Source organism: Salarias fasciatus, chromosome 3 (assembly GCF_902148845.1).
Source record: "Salarias fasciatus chromosome 3, fSalaFa1.1, whole genome shotgun sequence".
NCBI lineage: Eukaryota > Metazoa > Chordata > Actinopteri > Blenniiformes > Blenniidae > Salarias > Salarias fasciatus.
Window position 1 is genome coordinate 7,808,240 of NC_043747.1, and position 17,411 is coordinate 7,825,650.

The 17,411-nt window shown below is 40.1% G+C and overlaps 1 protein-coding gene across 1 annotated transcript in view; it reads left to right on the forward strand.

The window, feature by feature from the left end:
- LOC115386181 (mucin-2-like) overlaps nucleotides 1-17,411 on the forward strand; it is a 39,594-nt gene that overhangs the window by 9,765 nt on the left and 12,418 nt on the right. The window contains exon 3 of the mRNA XM_030088402.1: nucleotides 15,210-16,270. Coding sequence (XP_029944262.1) covers nucleotides 15,210-16,270 — 1,061 coding nt within the window. The remainder of the gene's footprint in view (nucleotides 1-15,209; nucleotides 16,271-17,411) is intronic.

A 17,411-nucleotide genomic window follows, 5' to 3' on the forward strand; every position in this document is an offset into this window, starting at 1 on the left:
TATATAGAGGCAGCTGAGTGAAAACCATGTTACTGATATCCTGTAAAAAAACAAAAAAACAAAAAAAAGATTCTTGACAGCAAAGCCTTGTCCTATTTTCCGTTACCAGCAGAGAGTGAAGAAAGGCTTCTCTCCAGCTTGATATAACAGCAATCCTGACAAAGCAATTCACAGCGCATTACAAGGAAATACTTTCAAACAAATAGCGTATTAAAACCTGACTTTAAGGAAGTGTGTGTCAGCAGGGAGTTTGTTCCACACCTTGCTTCTGAATCTGGGAATTTCAGTGAACCTCTTCCCCTGCTCCACCCTCCTGGTGTCGGTGGAGGCTGTGCTGCAGCGTTCTGGATAAGCTGCAACTCTCTAACAGTTTTTTTCTTTTTCTTTCTTCTTGAACGAGACCTGTAAGCACATCGTTAGAGCAAACTGAATGCATGAACAACGTTAAAGCCAGGGAGCCAGAGTGAAGTGACACTGTACCAGCATGAATTTTCCCTGAAATGAAACGAGGGCTTCTTCCCATGTGGACTGGAATGTGTTTGTACCAGTCGGGATACAGTGAAGTCGGCCCATAGCCAAGTCAGCCCCATGCAAACTCGCGCGGGGGCTCTCAAAGGGCCGAGTTGGTCGGGGCCGACTTGACTGTAAGCTGCTTACCAACTCGGCCCAAAGCCTCTTTTGCCACTCACTAACGCCACATTGTATTTCTCACGCTGAAAAAAAAATACCGGCAAACAACCGGGAGGAATCAAACATGTCTGAAAGCATCTCACTCACTTGTCAATCTAAAAGGGAAAGGGGGGGGGGGCTAAAATAACGCAACAACTAATGACAAAAAGCATTGTTATCACGTGAGTCTGCTGGAGAGTGAGCGGCAGATGGGATGAGCTCTATGCGGAGGGGTTGTGTGTGTGCTTCATATTTTCCACTCGGTATATAGATGTGATCTGTAGTTTTTTGTTTCAACGCGCAATCTGTGTATTTTGCCAGATAAAACGGGGCCCGGCTGGTTGTTAGAGTGTTACTAAAGACTCTCACCTCCAACCTGGAAGTGTGCCAAAAACTTTTTTTTTTTTTTAACGGAGCGAGTTTTTGCTCTTAAACTAATTATATTTGCCTACAAATACGCTTCTGTGCATTATATAACAAGTTCCGTTTAATTTTAAAAATAGTATTTATTTTGAATCTGATGTGTGCATTCATCTTCATACATACATTTGCTGAAACAAGTTTGTTATAAATCAGTCTATCAATAAATCTATCACTCTGTCTGTCTGCATTTATGTAATATAACATTAAGATCATACATTTTCAGTTGTTAAATTGTATTACAGTAGATTATGAAGTATTGATGTAACGACAACAAAGAAGAAAAGGGTGATTAATCTGACGACTTGACTGTAAGCCGTACCAGTCGACCAAAATGCAGGTGAACAGAGGAAGAGTCAGAAACAAAGACGATCTGTGTGAAACTGAGTGTGGTCACATGGTGTTTTCAATTCGGAATTAGTTTATTCTGAATTAAGTAATTCAGAACTATATTCATGAGCTTGATGTGGACATGGTAAAATCGAAGAACTGAATGCTCTCTTACGCTGGGGTCTGTGAAGCGTTCTGATTGGACAGGGGGCGGCTGTGATGTACTGACGTCTCCCGGAAGTAAATGGCGTTTTTCTCGTCTTTCTTTCTCGATTAACTTTGACGCTACAGCTTTGAAAATGTCCCTGTCGATACACTCGTTTCATTATATCCAAATCTTCTAAAACTGCCAATAAATAAACCGTCTCCGTAACACGGACAGCGGGCCTCCGTCTTGGAAAATTGCATCATCATGACGGAGCAGTCGTGCCTGATTAGCATATATTTCTGCTTCCAAAGGAGAATAAACCCGCCAGTCTAGTCAGATTTAAACTTAATTCTGAGTAAAGTTTTCAGGCATTTACGTGGTCACTTTAGAGCGGAATTAGGCTTTGTTCAGATTTATAGAGGAATAGAAAGCTCCACGTGAACGCACGGACTGTGAAATTCTCCAGGTATGAAATATTTTTCAAATATGCAATCAAACTATTCAAAATGAGCTTCTTATTGGTGCATATAATAACAAACAGTCTCACGTTGAAGTACTGTTTATGTTGTATTGACTTTGTTCTTCACAGAGTTGCTGCCACTGTTTCTGCTCACTTTCTAATGACAAGAGGAAAAATGGCTTCCAGATTACAACGTCTTATACAAAAAGAGGCGCATCCTTTTTCCCGTTTCCCGAAGTTTGGCTTCGGAAGATCATGCATAAAATGTCGAATTTGGCCAATATGGTGGATTCCCATATTGTACACCCAATACCGGTTTGAACTCGATAAGAAATATGTCAAAACGGCTTGACGGCGCTCATTGTCATACACCACATAGCATGCATTGCAAAGGAGACAAGAGAAGAAAGAGCACAACGTTTAGTGAATTCATTGTTTTGTTTTAAGCTTGAAGAATCTGAACATTTGACTGATCACCGCCTCTGTCACAATGACGGCTCTCCTTTTGTTGTACCAAGAATAACACTTCTCTGTGATGTCTCCATTGCATTGACACACCCCGAAAGAGGCCGTGCAGTAAACGTCAAAAGCGTAAGATTTGTGGTAGGGCTTTTTTTTCATGAGTCAACTCCAGAGTGTGGCGTCAGCGAGGATCTTCTGAGTTACGCATAGACTTGATGTTGTGGTTATTAGGAGACAGAATGCTCAAAATCTACTTTATATACTTACCATTCAAAAGTTTGGACACACCTGTTCATTCAGTGTTTATTCTTAATTTTCTGGATGATTGCCAGTGAATTCTTTAAGACTGCGAACGAACACATATGGATTAAAAAATGTGACATAACTCACAACGCATTGAGTATCTTAATTCCTTAAAGTATCCGCCCTTTGCTTTATTGACAGAGCAGCAAATCCTTGGCCTTCTGTCAATGGACTTCAGCAGGCCGCCACCTGAAATGGTTTTCACGTAACAGCTGGGCCTCATCAAGATCCATGTGTTGAGTTTCCTGCCTTTATAATGGAGTTTGGACCATCAGAGGTCAGACTGTCCTGTTTGGTAACTGTAAAGAGTTTATATTAAACTGAAACAATCATATTTTATTTGGGGACTAATCGGCAACAGTACAGGGCTCTGGTGGGGGTCAAGGGTCTTGCTCGGGGACAAACAGTTACTGTGGGGATTGAACCTGTGAACACCTGACTCCATTGCTCATAATATGGCAAGAACCAATCAGCTAAGTGAAAGGAAACTGACTTTAGTCTGATGAGTTCAAATCTGAGATCTTTGACATTGTGAGGGATTTATTCAAAATCCAAGGCACACTGAACCAGCAAGGCCGAGCCATTCGCTTGCTTTTTATTTAGACCGTCATTTATTTCTCAACAGGACAATGAGCTTGAATGCACCTCCAGGAGGAGTATGTTCACGGTTTCACTGGCATCCGTTGTTTACTTAACGTATTGTTTCTGGGTGCGTATTCCAACATATATTTTATTGACCCACTTTTCATGGTGAACTAGTTGGACAGAAGTCAAGATCGCCTGCCGCGTTCACAGTGGTACTGACGTCGTCGGTGAAGAGACACTCTGATTTATCTCTTTTCTATTCTAGGCAAACAAAAACAACGCGGCAGCATAACAGCATAGTTGTTGTTGTCTAGTAGATGACCTGAATTTTTTTCTTGACAGTTTTCGATCCTGTCTGTTTGTCCTTTGATCAAGTCACCATTGACATGGTGAGTTGCAGTCTATCCGCCGCTGTTGTTGGCTTTTAATTTAATAAATCATTTGCAAAGGGGAAATGACCATAGCATGCTTTTACTGGAACATCCTTCTTTCATGGTATATCCAATCCACTTTATTTGTGTAGCACGTTTAAACAAGAACACCTCCAAAGTGCTGCACATACAATCATAAAAAAAATATTTAACACAAAAGTTTCCATATAACAACAAGCAATAATAATGGAATGAGTGCATGAATCTAAAACAATGCTATAAATAAAATGACTAAATCTAACAAAACACATACAAAGTTATAAAAATGGGCCTTAAAACGACTCTGAAAACACTCCACTGTGTGAAATATTACTGTAGCATCAACTTTTTTTAGTTTATTTTTGCATTGTTCACAAATTTCACTCAAAATCCAACATTTTGTGAGTAGTGCATGTGTATCTGTGTATTCAGTATGTACATACAATGAGAAATGTTGGTCAGATGATAAACAATAGACGTTCGAGGTGGCCTCAACTTATTCTGGGACAGTAGGTCATCGATAAACATTTAGGTCAAAGATGTGACGGTCTTCAGTTGTCTCATTACTGCTGTGTCACTGTAAGATAAACTGTAATTATTAGTCGCCAAGCCTGGAGAGCAAACAACACTGAAAAATACTACCTATTTAATTGTAATCTTAGTAATTACTGTAAGTACTTTCGGCCGAACGTGTGTCACGTCTGAGTCTAAGTTACTGTAAGGAAGATCATTTCGACTAAATGTGAATATCTTTGTTACAATCTTTGTTTTGTTTATTTAATTATCTTGATGGTGAGACATTTAACAAAACTTTTCAAGTGAAAATGCAGAATTTTTGCACTTTTTTTGGGGGCAAAATTTTGAAATTGATAGATTGAGGATGACTGGTTCTAATAGTCACCCACTATAATTTAATAGTTACAGTAATTTCATTGCCATCAATTTTCTCCAATAAGAGGTCAAGCAATTTTGTTTTTTAAAAAAAACAACCTCTCTAATAACTGCTCAGGTGATGCATGATTATGGTTTCCATGCTCTCACTGCTTAGATTTGAACGTTATTTACTAGTTGACGATGGCTTTCATTAGTCGTCCCATCTCCTGTTTACACAGAAACGCTGAAAATGATGGAGCTAACATGTCTGGCCATTCTGGCAATATAATTTTTTTTTTTTGGTAACAATTTGCGATAAATGCAGGTTCAGTCGGAGGATTCTGGAAAAGTTGCATTTTTAGTGACTCTGAGCACCGCTGTGGTGTGAATGAACAAAGCTTTTATTTTTCCGCTTGGAAACGTCGTCATGGAAACGGGAGGTTCAACATCGGAGAATGGAAAAACAACAAATTACGTAAACACACCAGAAAGCTATGTTTCTATTTATGGAGCTTCCTTTAAAAAAAAACAAACCTCGCCCTCTGTTCGGAGCTCTGTTCGCAAACGATGAGCCGACTCTCAGCGTTCCAACACCTGACCTGACTTTCTGTCCCTAAGCCAACATTATGCAAGGACCGCGCGCCAAAATCAACAGCACTTTCAGATCCAAAGCAAAAAAACAAAAATGCGTGAGTCATCCTCCTTTATATTTCCCTTGGAACGCTGTCAACTGAGAATGCTGGTGTTGTTATTGATTTGAAATAGTTGTTCAAATGTCAACTGGCCCTCTGGGAAGCCCCACCCTGAAGACACTCCTCTTGCTTTTATACTGTAGCATTTCATAAAAGCTGTAAATAAATAACAAATACCGACTAGAACAATGTCCTAGACAATAAATATTCATTTGAATTCTCTTGTAAAAACAGATTTTAGTTACTGGAATAATTTTATTGTACTGCATAACTAAGAATATCTCCATGAAAAAAAAAAAAAGTTTATTTTTGTTTGGTTTTGTTTTGTCAGACATGATAAAAATGGAGAAATGGATATTAGGGGGGAAAAGCTCTTTCTAGACAAGTTTAAGCATCATGGTAAACTGTGCTTGAATGAACTCATGAAGGAGGGTTTTTTCAAACCGCACATTTGCGGACGCATGCCAGCTCGTACCTTAATCTCTTCTCCAAAGAACTTCTGACAAAGTGGAGAGATTGCCTCAACCAGTACGCTTTGTTAGTAGCTAAAACTCAAGATGCACTGAATTTAGAGTTGGTGATGCATGAAATGTTCCAATAAAACTCTCATGAAATCGTTTTCTAACCATAATTTAGTACAAGACTGAAAAACTGCAGAGCAACCTCAGTAAATCTTTCTGTACTTCCACTTCATCAACTGAAGATAAATGTTAAAATGTGTTGTTTTGTTTGCTACATTAAGAATTGTAATTGGTACACTTTGATGAGTTGCATTTTTTTTGCTTTGATAGTATATTTCTACACAAAAGTGCAGTGGGAACATGAATATCTCGTATGTGATTCAGTACTTTTTTTCAGTATTTCAATGTAACAGGGCCATGAAGTTGGCTTGTAGGAAGCTTCACACTGAGAATCTCCCTGGTTCAAAGAGATTGCATGTTTTCCCTGTGACTCGCAGCGCAGAAGACAGACGAACGGATCAGTTCAGCTCAGACAACTTTGGATAATTTAAAACAAGATTTATATTAAAATAGCAATGAAAAAAAGAACTAAATAAAGTTATTTAGATAAAATCATTCTACCCCTTTATCAAGCAAGTGACCTCTGACTTCTTATAAGTCATATTCAGTTGAAATAGTCCTTTCCTTGGTGTGAAAGCGGTGCTCAGTATCAAATAGATAACCTTTTAGTGGAACCCAAGGAGAGAGTTGTCTTTGAAATTCAGACATCAAAATAAGGGCGGATCAGTCATTTTACTTATTTTCAATGGATTTCCTCAGACGTAAATTGCACAAACATGTAGAATCCTGAAGTCACGTTCTGTATGTGACACAAGGTATTTTAGCAGTTCATAATGGGTGTGTCAGATGGGTGTGGCCTGTATTTTAAAAGCGTATTGGCAGAGGGAATGAAAGACTCTGAACAGTGCTTGCTTCATCTTTGAGCCACATTATAGCATCTGCCTGAAGGCAGAAGAGCTGTTTGACTGAACATGTGGTTGGCTGACGATTCTTTTTGCTACTTGTTCCTTCCAGATTATGTGATCTGGAAGGAACAGGGAACACTCTCTGCTTCGCTCCAAAACGGTAAAGGCTTCATATGATCGTCTCACCAACATTAAAAGACTTCAGGTTTTGTATTAAATGTTTTGTATGACTTGTATGACTTTGTATGACTTTTTTTTTTTATTTTATTTTATTTTTTTTTACCTTGTTTGGCGATCAGCTCAGTGTTTACATCAAATTTAAGCTGTGAGAGTAATGCCGTGTTTCCACCGGACGCATTTAATGCGACTGCATTTGCATAGCAAATGACACCGCGCCGCGCTAAATGCGCGAGTTTTATCACTGGTGTGTGAATTCATTCGCGCAACAAAGTCGCACCGTGCTACAGTTTTATTGCTGGTATAAATACACAAAACAAAGCATCCTGCAGAAACAGCACACCCCTCCTCATCACCGTCTTCTGCACAGTGCACAGCAGCAATGGGCAGGATTCTTCTGATGTTTGTCCTACAGTACTGTGTGCACCCCACTCTCTCTCTCTCTCTCTCTCTCTCTCTCTCTCTCTCTCGTGTGTGCATACTGATCGATGGTGTGGTTTTTCCTCTTTTTTGTTTTTATGACTGTTTTTGCTGTTCAGTACTTTGCGTTGTTTTTATGAATATGAAAAGTGCTTTCACAAATAAAGATTGAGATTGAGATAGCTCCGTCTGCGACCACCGCTGCTCTGCATTTGGCATGGGGAAGTCAGCTCCGGCTGCGGGCAAGGCGCCGGCATCGCTTCTGGATGCATGCTGCGGAGGCGGTATGAGCTCAGTGAGCTGCGCCCGGACGGCCGGTTCCAGCGCTACTTCAGGCTGACGCTGTGTTTCCACCTGAAGCGGTGAACAAACAAAATCACGCTCGCCTTGGCATCACACCAACTGCTTTGAGTGGTCGGAGCCCTGCATGCCCTACGTCAGGATGTCCGTGAAGACCTCCCCACTGATAGGCTGTCCTGGCGCAAATTCGCTTGAAAAGTTCAATTATTTCAACTCAAGAGACGAGCAATGAGCGACGAAGCGGCGGGTGGTGGGCGGCGATTGTCGACCGGCGGGTGGTGCCAAGTGGCAGTGCAAGTTGACGGGCGTGCCAATCTTTCGCTGGAAATGCTCGCTGACGGCCACTCGCTGCGTCATCGCTCGCCCTCCGCCGCTAAAGATTGAGCGACAATCACTTCATCATGGCCCGAACACACTGGGCGCAGAATCGCCTCCCATGTTAACCTATCTGACTGGCCGCACACAACGCGCAGGGGGGTGCCGCGCGCGCCGCGGCTCGCAGTCTGCAGCGCGCCCGCACTGCTTCATTCTATTTTTCACGCGAGCGGTGAGAGCCCTAATTGTCAATCTGGATCAAACAGATCGGACCAGACAGGAAGTCAGAAACAGTTAAACACGGCGTAAGAGTACCAATATATGAGTAGGGTTCGAGCGCTTCCACCTTCTGATGATGAATGATGCTTTGTTCTGCTTGGAATCAATGAAATGCCCTTTGGTTTTTACTTAGCCTCCAAAGTACACTTTATATAGCCCAGCACATCAATATAAGTGTTGTATTCACAGCGTATTTATTTTTCCTCATATGATTAGACACATTCAAAAACAAATGGCATATTTTGTGGGTCCTAATGTGGCCATCCACCGAATCCAAGAAATGGGATGGTGAAATGCAGAAAAAGTATTTAAGTGTAAGAAAGTTGCTTCGATCAATTACCGAAAGCACAGAATTACTTTTTGCTCCAACCCTGTCAGTCTGAAAATTAAACAACACAGGCATTTGTAAAGTTCAGACTGAGTGCCGAAATATACAAAGAATTACTACGACAGAAGAAAATGGCCTGTTATTGTCTCAAGGCTTTGCTTCTTTGTCGAAGTTTAAGGAGTTTATATAGCTAGCTGAAAAAAAATTGACTCGCAGAATGGATAAATAGATAAATGGAGGTCATTTTGAAATATAAACCAGTTTTACAATTACTGCTCGTACCCATTGACTAAACAAATGGGTGTGACAGGTACATTCCCCAGCCTTTGCTCATGGACCTCTCATGTACATCACTCAGCTGTTACTGCACTTGACTTGAGAACAGAGCTTGGAAAGATGAATCACATCCTCACTGCAGACCATCTCCGAAAAGGAGGCACATCATGTGCCTGTCAAACTTTTAACAAATGAATATCTGAAACAGCACAGATGAATAAAAATGAAATGTGAATGTCATGGATTTACATCCTGCCGTGTGGCAATGCTACAGACTGCCTGAACCAAGCGAATGTGAGTTTAACACCAGTCTATGTATGTCTTCATGACAGATCAGGTCCAATCCAGCCGGTCATCTCTGGGGATGTTCTGGAAAATAAAACAAAACAAAAAAAATTAAGAATTAATAACAGTGTAGCTATAAACTTCCGCTCGATGGAAGACGACGTTTGGTTGGGCATATTCTGTGCTTGTCCGACTCTCGACACGCCAATACCGCCTTTTCGTGGACTCCAACCAACGGCAGGCGAAGGAGGGAACGACTATGCATCACCTGGTGCAGCACATTCAAGAGAGACATGAACACTATGCAGATCGAGTGGACGGAAGTCAAGACCAAAGCCTCGGACAGAGATGGTTGGAGGAGATTAGCTGCCCAATACTCCAAACGGAGTAGGAGGAACTAAGTCTAAGTAAGTCTAAGTATAAACTTCCAAAAATCAATTTACCTTAAATTCTCTGTGTCAGAAACACATCTGATTTGTAGTTTGTGTAAATATAAAATCAATATAAAATCATGAATGAAGTACTCATTCAAAGCTGTTTTCAGTCTCTAATCCTTTTAAATCCCCTGCATACCTTTCTTTATTTGACTTGATAGGACGTCAGGACGTGTTGTCATTGTGTCCATGACTTGTACAATTCAAAAGAAGGGAGTAGGCTGTGGTACCGGGCCAACAAAAGCGTCACAGCCTCTCAGAGAAATCCTTTTTTTTTTTCAGTCACAAACCAGTTTGTGCATCTTAGTATATAAGGTGATCACCGCATACAAGACCTGACATTTTTTGGACGTGTTTCAAGAATCACAGACGCTGCAGCAGACTCACAAAGAATTTAACCCTCAACAAAACACAAGGGAAATCCATCACCTTCATATTGAGTGAGTGCACATTATACTTTCAATTGTTAGTTTATTTTTTTGCATTGTGTTTGCACATTTGTATTCAGTTGAGCACAAAGTTTGGATTTGGATGTGTCATTAGCATCATTCTTACTTTAAATAATGATTTATAGTCATATTTACAGCAGTGGCAGGTCATTTTCCTTTTGTATGAGAGAATGTAGGTTTTATTTTATTGTTGGGTCAAAGTTACATTTACTTATTGCGGATGCACGTTTTTCTTGTATGACATATGAACATTATTAGATTAAATTTTTTCCCAGGTTGTTTCTTTATTTTTTCCAACTTTAGCAACTCTTGTTTATAAAAACCAATCCCACCATCACTTTCAGGATTTTAACCATTTATTTATTTATTTATTTATTTTTTGTTTAAATGTCAGTGTCATTTTTACAAGAAAAAAAATGGATCGGAAATTGAATTTTTTCAGTGCTGCTTTTCCATAGTCTGGTACATATCGATAGTTAACATTAGTTAACATAAGTAACATAGTTAACATAAGTTAACATAAGTTGAATGCATTTCAACTTTTTTTGGTTACTGCTATGCACGTTTCCATAGAAATGTCAATATTATTAGTGCATATTTTCCCATTTATTTCTATTTTCCAACTTTATTCTTGATCAAAGCAAGTTAATTCGATCACTTTCAGGAATCCCAGCTTGTTCACACTATTCTTTGTTCAGTGAAGGATTTTACCTGTCGTTCATGAAATGTTGCCATTATGATTTGTTAAACTATCCTATCACCCTTCAAAGTTTTTAAATTCTAGTAGTTAATTACCTTAATTTGCTCCACAAGATGAAGTACAAATCCAAATTCACAGGAAAAAAAGAAATACTGTGTGGTTGTGTATGTGTGTGTGTGTGTGTGTGTCTGTATCTGTGCGTGTGTGTGTGTGTGTGTGTGTGTGTGTGTGTGTGTGTGTGTGTGTGTGTGTGTGCAAGTGCCTGAGAATGTCCCGCTCAGACTGAAGGTGTGTCTGTGAAACAGAGGCTTGTGGTTTGGTCTTTCCAGGAGGGCTCAGGTGGTTTTGATCGTCCTCCTTTGTTTGACGGCACAGTATTTGCTTGTGCATCCTTTTGTTTGTGAGGCTTGTGTTTGACTCTTCCTGTTGTTATTCATCTCTGTTTCGCCATTTGCAAAATATATTTACTGTTTTGGGTGTTGTCTCGAGCTTGAAACTATCTTCCAGTGTAGTGTCACGTATGGCGGGCTCACACTGGATGCGTTCTGGCTGCGGTATCGAAACTCGATGCGTGTTCCAAAATAAGTGATTTCACTTTCATTATACGCATCAGAAGAATGAACGGTTTTGTACTTTGTCACTGTAGGAAAGTCAAACGACTGACCGGAGCGGGCCTATGTTGCCAGATTGGGCGGGTTTCTGACAAATCAGGCTTCTTTATTAACACGCCAGGTGGGTTGATGAAATGGTTATGTGCTTGTGACGTGTTTGTTATTACACAAATTTGACTTTTACGGTTTTAATGGTTGCTGCTTTCTGTTGAGTTAAACGGGTCTCACATTGTTTCGGGGGAGAGACCGACGGATCTCGGATCTGGCAACCTCCGCCAGCTAGATAACCCGCCATCTGATCAGCAAGAACTTTCACAAAGTGCAGCTTCTTTGTCGAGCAATAGTTACCCAAACTAGAAGAAAGTATCTGTAAATGATGGAAGAACTAAGAACCATGGGACATTCATTGTCATTCAAAATGGCCACATCCTGTGAATCTTATACCCCTTTCACACTGAAACTAGCGGGTCGATTTCTGTTTTTTAAACACGCATCGACCCGCGAACAATCACCAATTGACTCGTTTCCCACTGCCTGCTGACCCGGGTGTAATCGCCTGCAGGCTAGTTGCTTGGCTGCATTTTCCCGCGCTGATGATGTCCAATGTTGATGACATCATCAGCGCGATGGAGCACAGTGATATAAACAGTGCAGAAAATCTCAGTATCTTGCCAATGCTGGATCATCTTGATGAAAGATATCGCTTATAACCCGGGTCGCTTGCAAGGTCAGTCAACCCGGGTCGAAATGCCGATTAAACTCTTTCCCACTGCCACGAGGAGCCGATGATTAGCAGGTTTAAACAGGTTTTTTGGCCAGTGGGAAAGGGGCATTGGACAACTCGTGTTCACCTTGGTTATCCAAAACGCCATTTTTAGACCCTCCAGAAAAACGCGAGCAAAAATTCTTGATTATGCGTACTTAAATCCCAGATTATGCAAGCTAAAATGCTTGATTTTGCAAATAAATATGCAGGATTTTATGCGGTAAAATTGCGAACAGTTGTGAAGTATGCTGTGAAATATGCAAAAAGATGTCAGATATGTAGGTTACCCATAAACACACTCTCTCTCTCACTCTCTCGCGTGCGCGCTCACGCACGCACACACACACACACACACACACACACACACACACACACACACACACACACACGTCACATTCATTTTTATAGAACTTTGTTATTTATCTTAAATTGTTACTCACCAATGCTCACCCATAGTCACAAATGGATCACACACAAACACTGTGTGTGTGTTCCACTGCTAAAACCTGTGATAAAATGGTCAACACAGTGTTTCAAATGAACTAGTTTCTTTGCTAACTGGTGACTGACTTCCTTTAGCACTTCCTGCTGCTAGCAGCGGATGTTGAAATCAGACTCATTCAAGGTCGGACACTGCTTTTTGTCTGGTTTTTAACATCTATCAGCAACAAGGGACGTGAAAGAAAACCAGTCGCCAGTTAATAAGGAAACCAGTTCTTCCAAAACACCGGCTCCTCTCCGGTTTCTGGACACTTCTTCTCTACTAGTTAGCTGCTGCGTTCAGGTGACTGGAGCATGCTGCGGAAAACTGAAATTCGGTCATTCACATGAAGACAGCGGTGACAGCTGGACTCAGGAGACACTCAGGAGACACGGGAAGGAAGCGTGGACAGTTTCCACAAAGTAACGGCTCTCAGACAGCTGTGAACCAGCTCTCATCATTCCGTTAAAAGAGCCCTTCAAACGAACGACTCGTTCATTGAACATCACAGCACCACAAGCGAGACCATTTCTCATTTTTTCTTCTCAGTAAATGTGAGATTATTGCGGGGATTATGCACCCTTTTGGAAAATATGTGCCCTTCACATAATCAGCGGCAAAAGGGTGATTTATGCGTGAATTCATGCGATCTCATAATTGCGTTTTTCTGGAGGGTCTACATTTTACTCATTTCAACAAGCGGACGAGTGTGATTTTTGAGCAAGGATCGACCGATACATAAACCAGCAGATATAACTGTCCGAAATTCAAGTTTTTTACTTGTATCAGCATCAGGTGAAACGCGTGTGGATTTGCGGATTTATTTTTCCCTGGGATGACTTAATGACAGGCATCCACGGGCAGCTCTATAACTATATGCAATATTTCAGTTGTTTTAATGATGTCTAAATATTTGTTTTATTTTATTTTATAGGCATTATTTGAATAATTAAAAGCACCAAACACTTTGTGTTGATTTTAATGTATGTTGCGTAAAGTTGGAGAAAGCTGTAATAATCTTTTACTGTTCAATAAATTTTTTTTTTTTTTAAGTTGAGACCTGTAATATTTGTTATCATCGGGTAATTTTTTTTTTATGTAAGTTGAGAGAGCAAAAGCAGTGTCGGCCCCAAATATCGGCTCAAAAAAATCGGCAATACATCATCGGCCATCAGCTAAGGGTAATGGAAAAAAATCGGTATCGGCATCGGCCCTAAAAAATCCATATATCCTTTATATCCCTATATCCTTATGAAAAGTACATGTTCCATAAGGAGACATTGTTTTTACTAAATACTCAATTGTTTAACTGCAAGTTTAAATTTGGCAATTTGGAGTTATGATTTACCAGTCGACAGCTATTTACACAATCACTGATTTAAATGCTGATAGGCATATTTGATAAAAAAATAACGGAGGAAATAAAGGCTTGGGTGGTTTTTTCATGTTGAATTTTTAATTTCAAAATGTAAAACCTTTTGATTATTACAAAGTAAAACCACATATATATATTATATATATATATATATACATATATATATATATATATATATATATATATATATATATATATGTATATATATATATATATATACATATGTATATATATATATATATATATATATATATATATATATATATATATATATATATATATATTAGGGCTGTCAAATGATTAAAATTTTTAATGAGATTAATCACAGTTTACAAATTAATTAATCATGATTAATCACAAATAATCGCAATTTCCAACTATGTCTGAAATATACCCTATTTTTCCTGTATTGCATTAACAAAAAAAATTACAGGAAATGATTATATATTAAACATGTGATTTTTTTTTTTTAATCTAAGGCACCAAATAAAATAAATATTCAAAAAACTAAAACATGCACACCATAACATAATGTCTGTGTGTGTAGTGTATTTGTACGTGCTCTGCGCGTCACCGCACCGCACCGCTCCGCGCGCTGCACGCCGCTTGTCATGATGAGCATGCGTTAAACTGCGTTAAAAATTTTAATGAGATTGATTACATAAATTAATTAACGCCATTAACGCGTTATTTTTGACAGCCCTAATATATATATACATATGAACAAGTTAACTGATGGAGAGGAATGAGAAAAGAAAAATCTCATGGATGCATTTGCTGTATGATGATGCTTGTTTAACTTTACAGCTTGAAAAGACGACAGGATGGATGCTGGATTACGACTATCAATACTCCTGTGCCTGGCAGGTGAGATTGAAAAAAAAAAAGAAAACGTCAAAATATGAACAGTCACAACCGCAAATATGAACAGAAAACTGAAGGAGGGATATATGTACATATGTGTATATATATATACATATATATATATATATATATGTATATATATATAAATACATAAATTTATATATATATATTTTTAATATCAATTTAAAAGAAAGATTGTAAATTTATTTTCATGTCAGTCTGCACGATACAGATCGGTCACACAACTACGTCTACAACAACATCTGGCACAACAACCGCTGGACGTGTCACTACAACGACAGACACTGTGACGACCACCAAGACGTCTGCTCCAACAACCACAACATCTTCTGGTCCCACAATTGGAACAGCATCGTCTCCAACAACCACAACAACAACTCCGATAACCACGACATCTGTATCAATGACAACATCTGCTGTCACAACAACATCATCCCCAACAGTGGCAACTGCAACAACTGAACCAACAACCTCAACAACGTCTCCCACAGCGACAATAACAACAACTACTCAAATGACCACAACAACTGCCCCAACAAGCACAACACATACACCAACAACGACAACTTCCCCAATGACAACAGCTTCGGCTCCTACAACGACCACTACTCCATCATCAACAACCACAACAACTGAACAAACAACAACCACAACTGCCCCAACAACCACAACAAGTGCACAAACAACTACAACAACTTCCCCAACTACACCAACAACTACAACATCTCCTACAACTACCCCCACCCCATCACCAACAACCACAACAAGTGTGCCGACAACTACAACAACTTCCACTATGACCACGACAACGCCAACGACTCCAACAACTACCACCACACTATCACCAACAACTACCACAACTGCCCAAACAACCACAACAAGTGCACCAACAACAACGACAAGTGCACCAACAACCAATCCAACTTCCCCAACGACCACAACAGCTCCAACAACTACTACATCTGCTCCGACAACCACCATCACACCATTACCAACAACCACAACAACTGAACAAACAACCACAACTGCCCCAACAACCGCAACAAGTGCACCAACAATTACTACCAGTACACCGACGACCTCAACAACTGAACAAACAACTACAACAAGTGCACCAACAACAACTACATCGTCTCCTACAACTACCACTACTTCATCACCAACAACCACAACAACTGAACAAACAACTGCAACAAGTGCACCAACAACAACTACATCGTCTCCTACAACTACCACTACTTCATCACCAACAACCACAACAACTGAACAAACAACAACAACAAGTGAACCAACAACGACAATATCTGAACAAAAAACAACCACAAGTGCGCCAACAACTACAACTTCCCCAACGACCACAAGAACAACTCCAACAACCACTACATCTGCTCCAACATCCACCACATCACCAGCAACCACAACAACTGAACCAACATCAACCACAAGTGCACCAACAACCATGACAAGTACACCATCAACCACGACAACTGAACAAACAACTACAACAAGTGCACCACCAACAACTACATCATCTCCTACAACTACCACTACTTCATCACAAACAACCACAAAAACTGAACAAACAACTACAACAAGTGCACCAACAACAACTACATCGTCTCCTACAACTACCACTACTTCATTACCAACAACCACAACAACTGAACAAACAACTACAACAAGTGCGCCAACAACTACAACTTCCCCAACGACCACAAGAACAACTCCAACAACCACTACATCTGCTCCAACATCCACCACATCACCAGCAACCACAACAACTGAACCAACATCAACCACAAGTGCACCAACAACCATGACAAGTACACCATCAACCACGACAACTGAACAAACAACTACAACAAGTGCACCACCAACAACTACATCATCTCCTACAACTACCACTACTTCATCACAAACAACCACAAAAACTGAACAAACAACTACAACAAGTGCACCAACAACAACTACATCGTCTCCTACAACTACCACTACTTCATTACCAACAACCACAACAACTGAACAAACAACTACAACAAGTGCGCCAACAACTACAACTTCCCCAACGACCACAAGAACAACTCCAACAACCACTACATCTGCTCCAACATCCACCACAACATCACCAGCAACCACAACAACTGAACCAACATCAACCACAAGTGCACCAACAACCATGACAAGTACACCATCAACCACGACAACTGAACAAACAACTACAACAAGTGCACCACCAACAACTACATCATCTCCTACAACTACCACTACTTCATCACAAACAACCACAACAACTGAACAAACAACTACAACAAGTGCACCAACAACAACTACATCGTCTCCTACAACTACCACTACTTCATTACCAACAACCACAACAACTGAACAAACAACTACAACAAGTGCACCAACAACTACAACTTCCCCAACGACCACAAGAACAACTCCAACAACCACTACATCTGCTCCAACATCCACCACAACATCACCAGCAACCACAACAACTGAACCAACATCAACCACAAGTGCACCAACAACCATGACAAGTACACCAT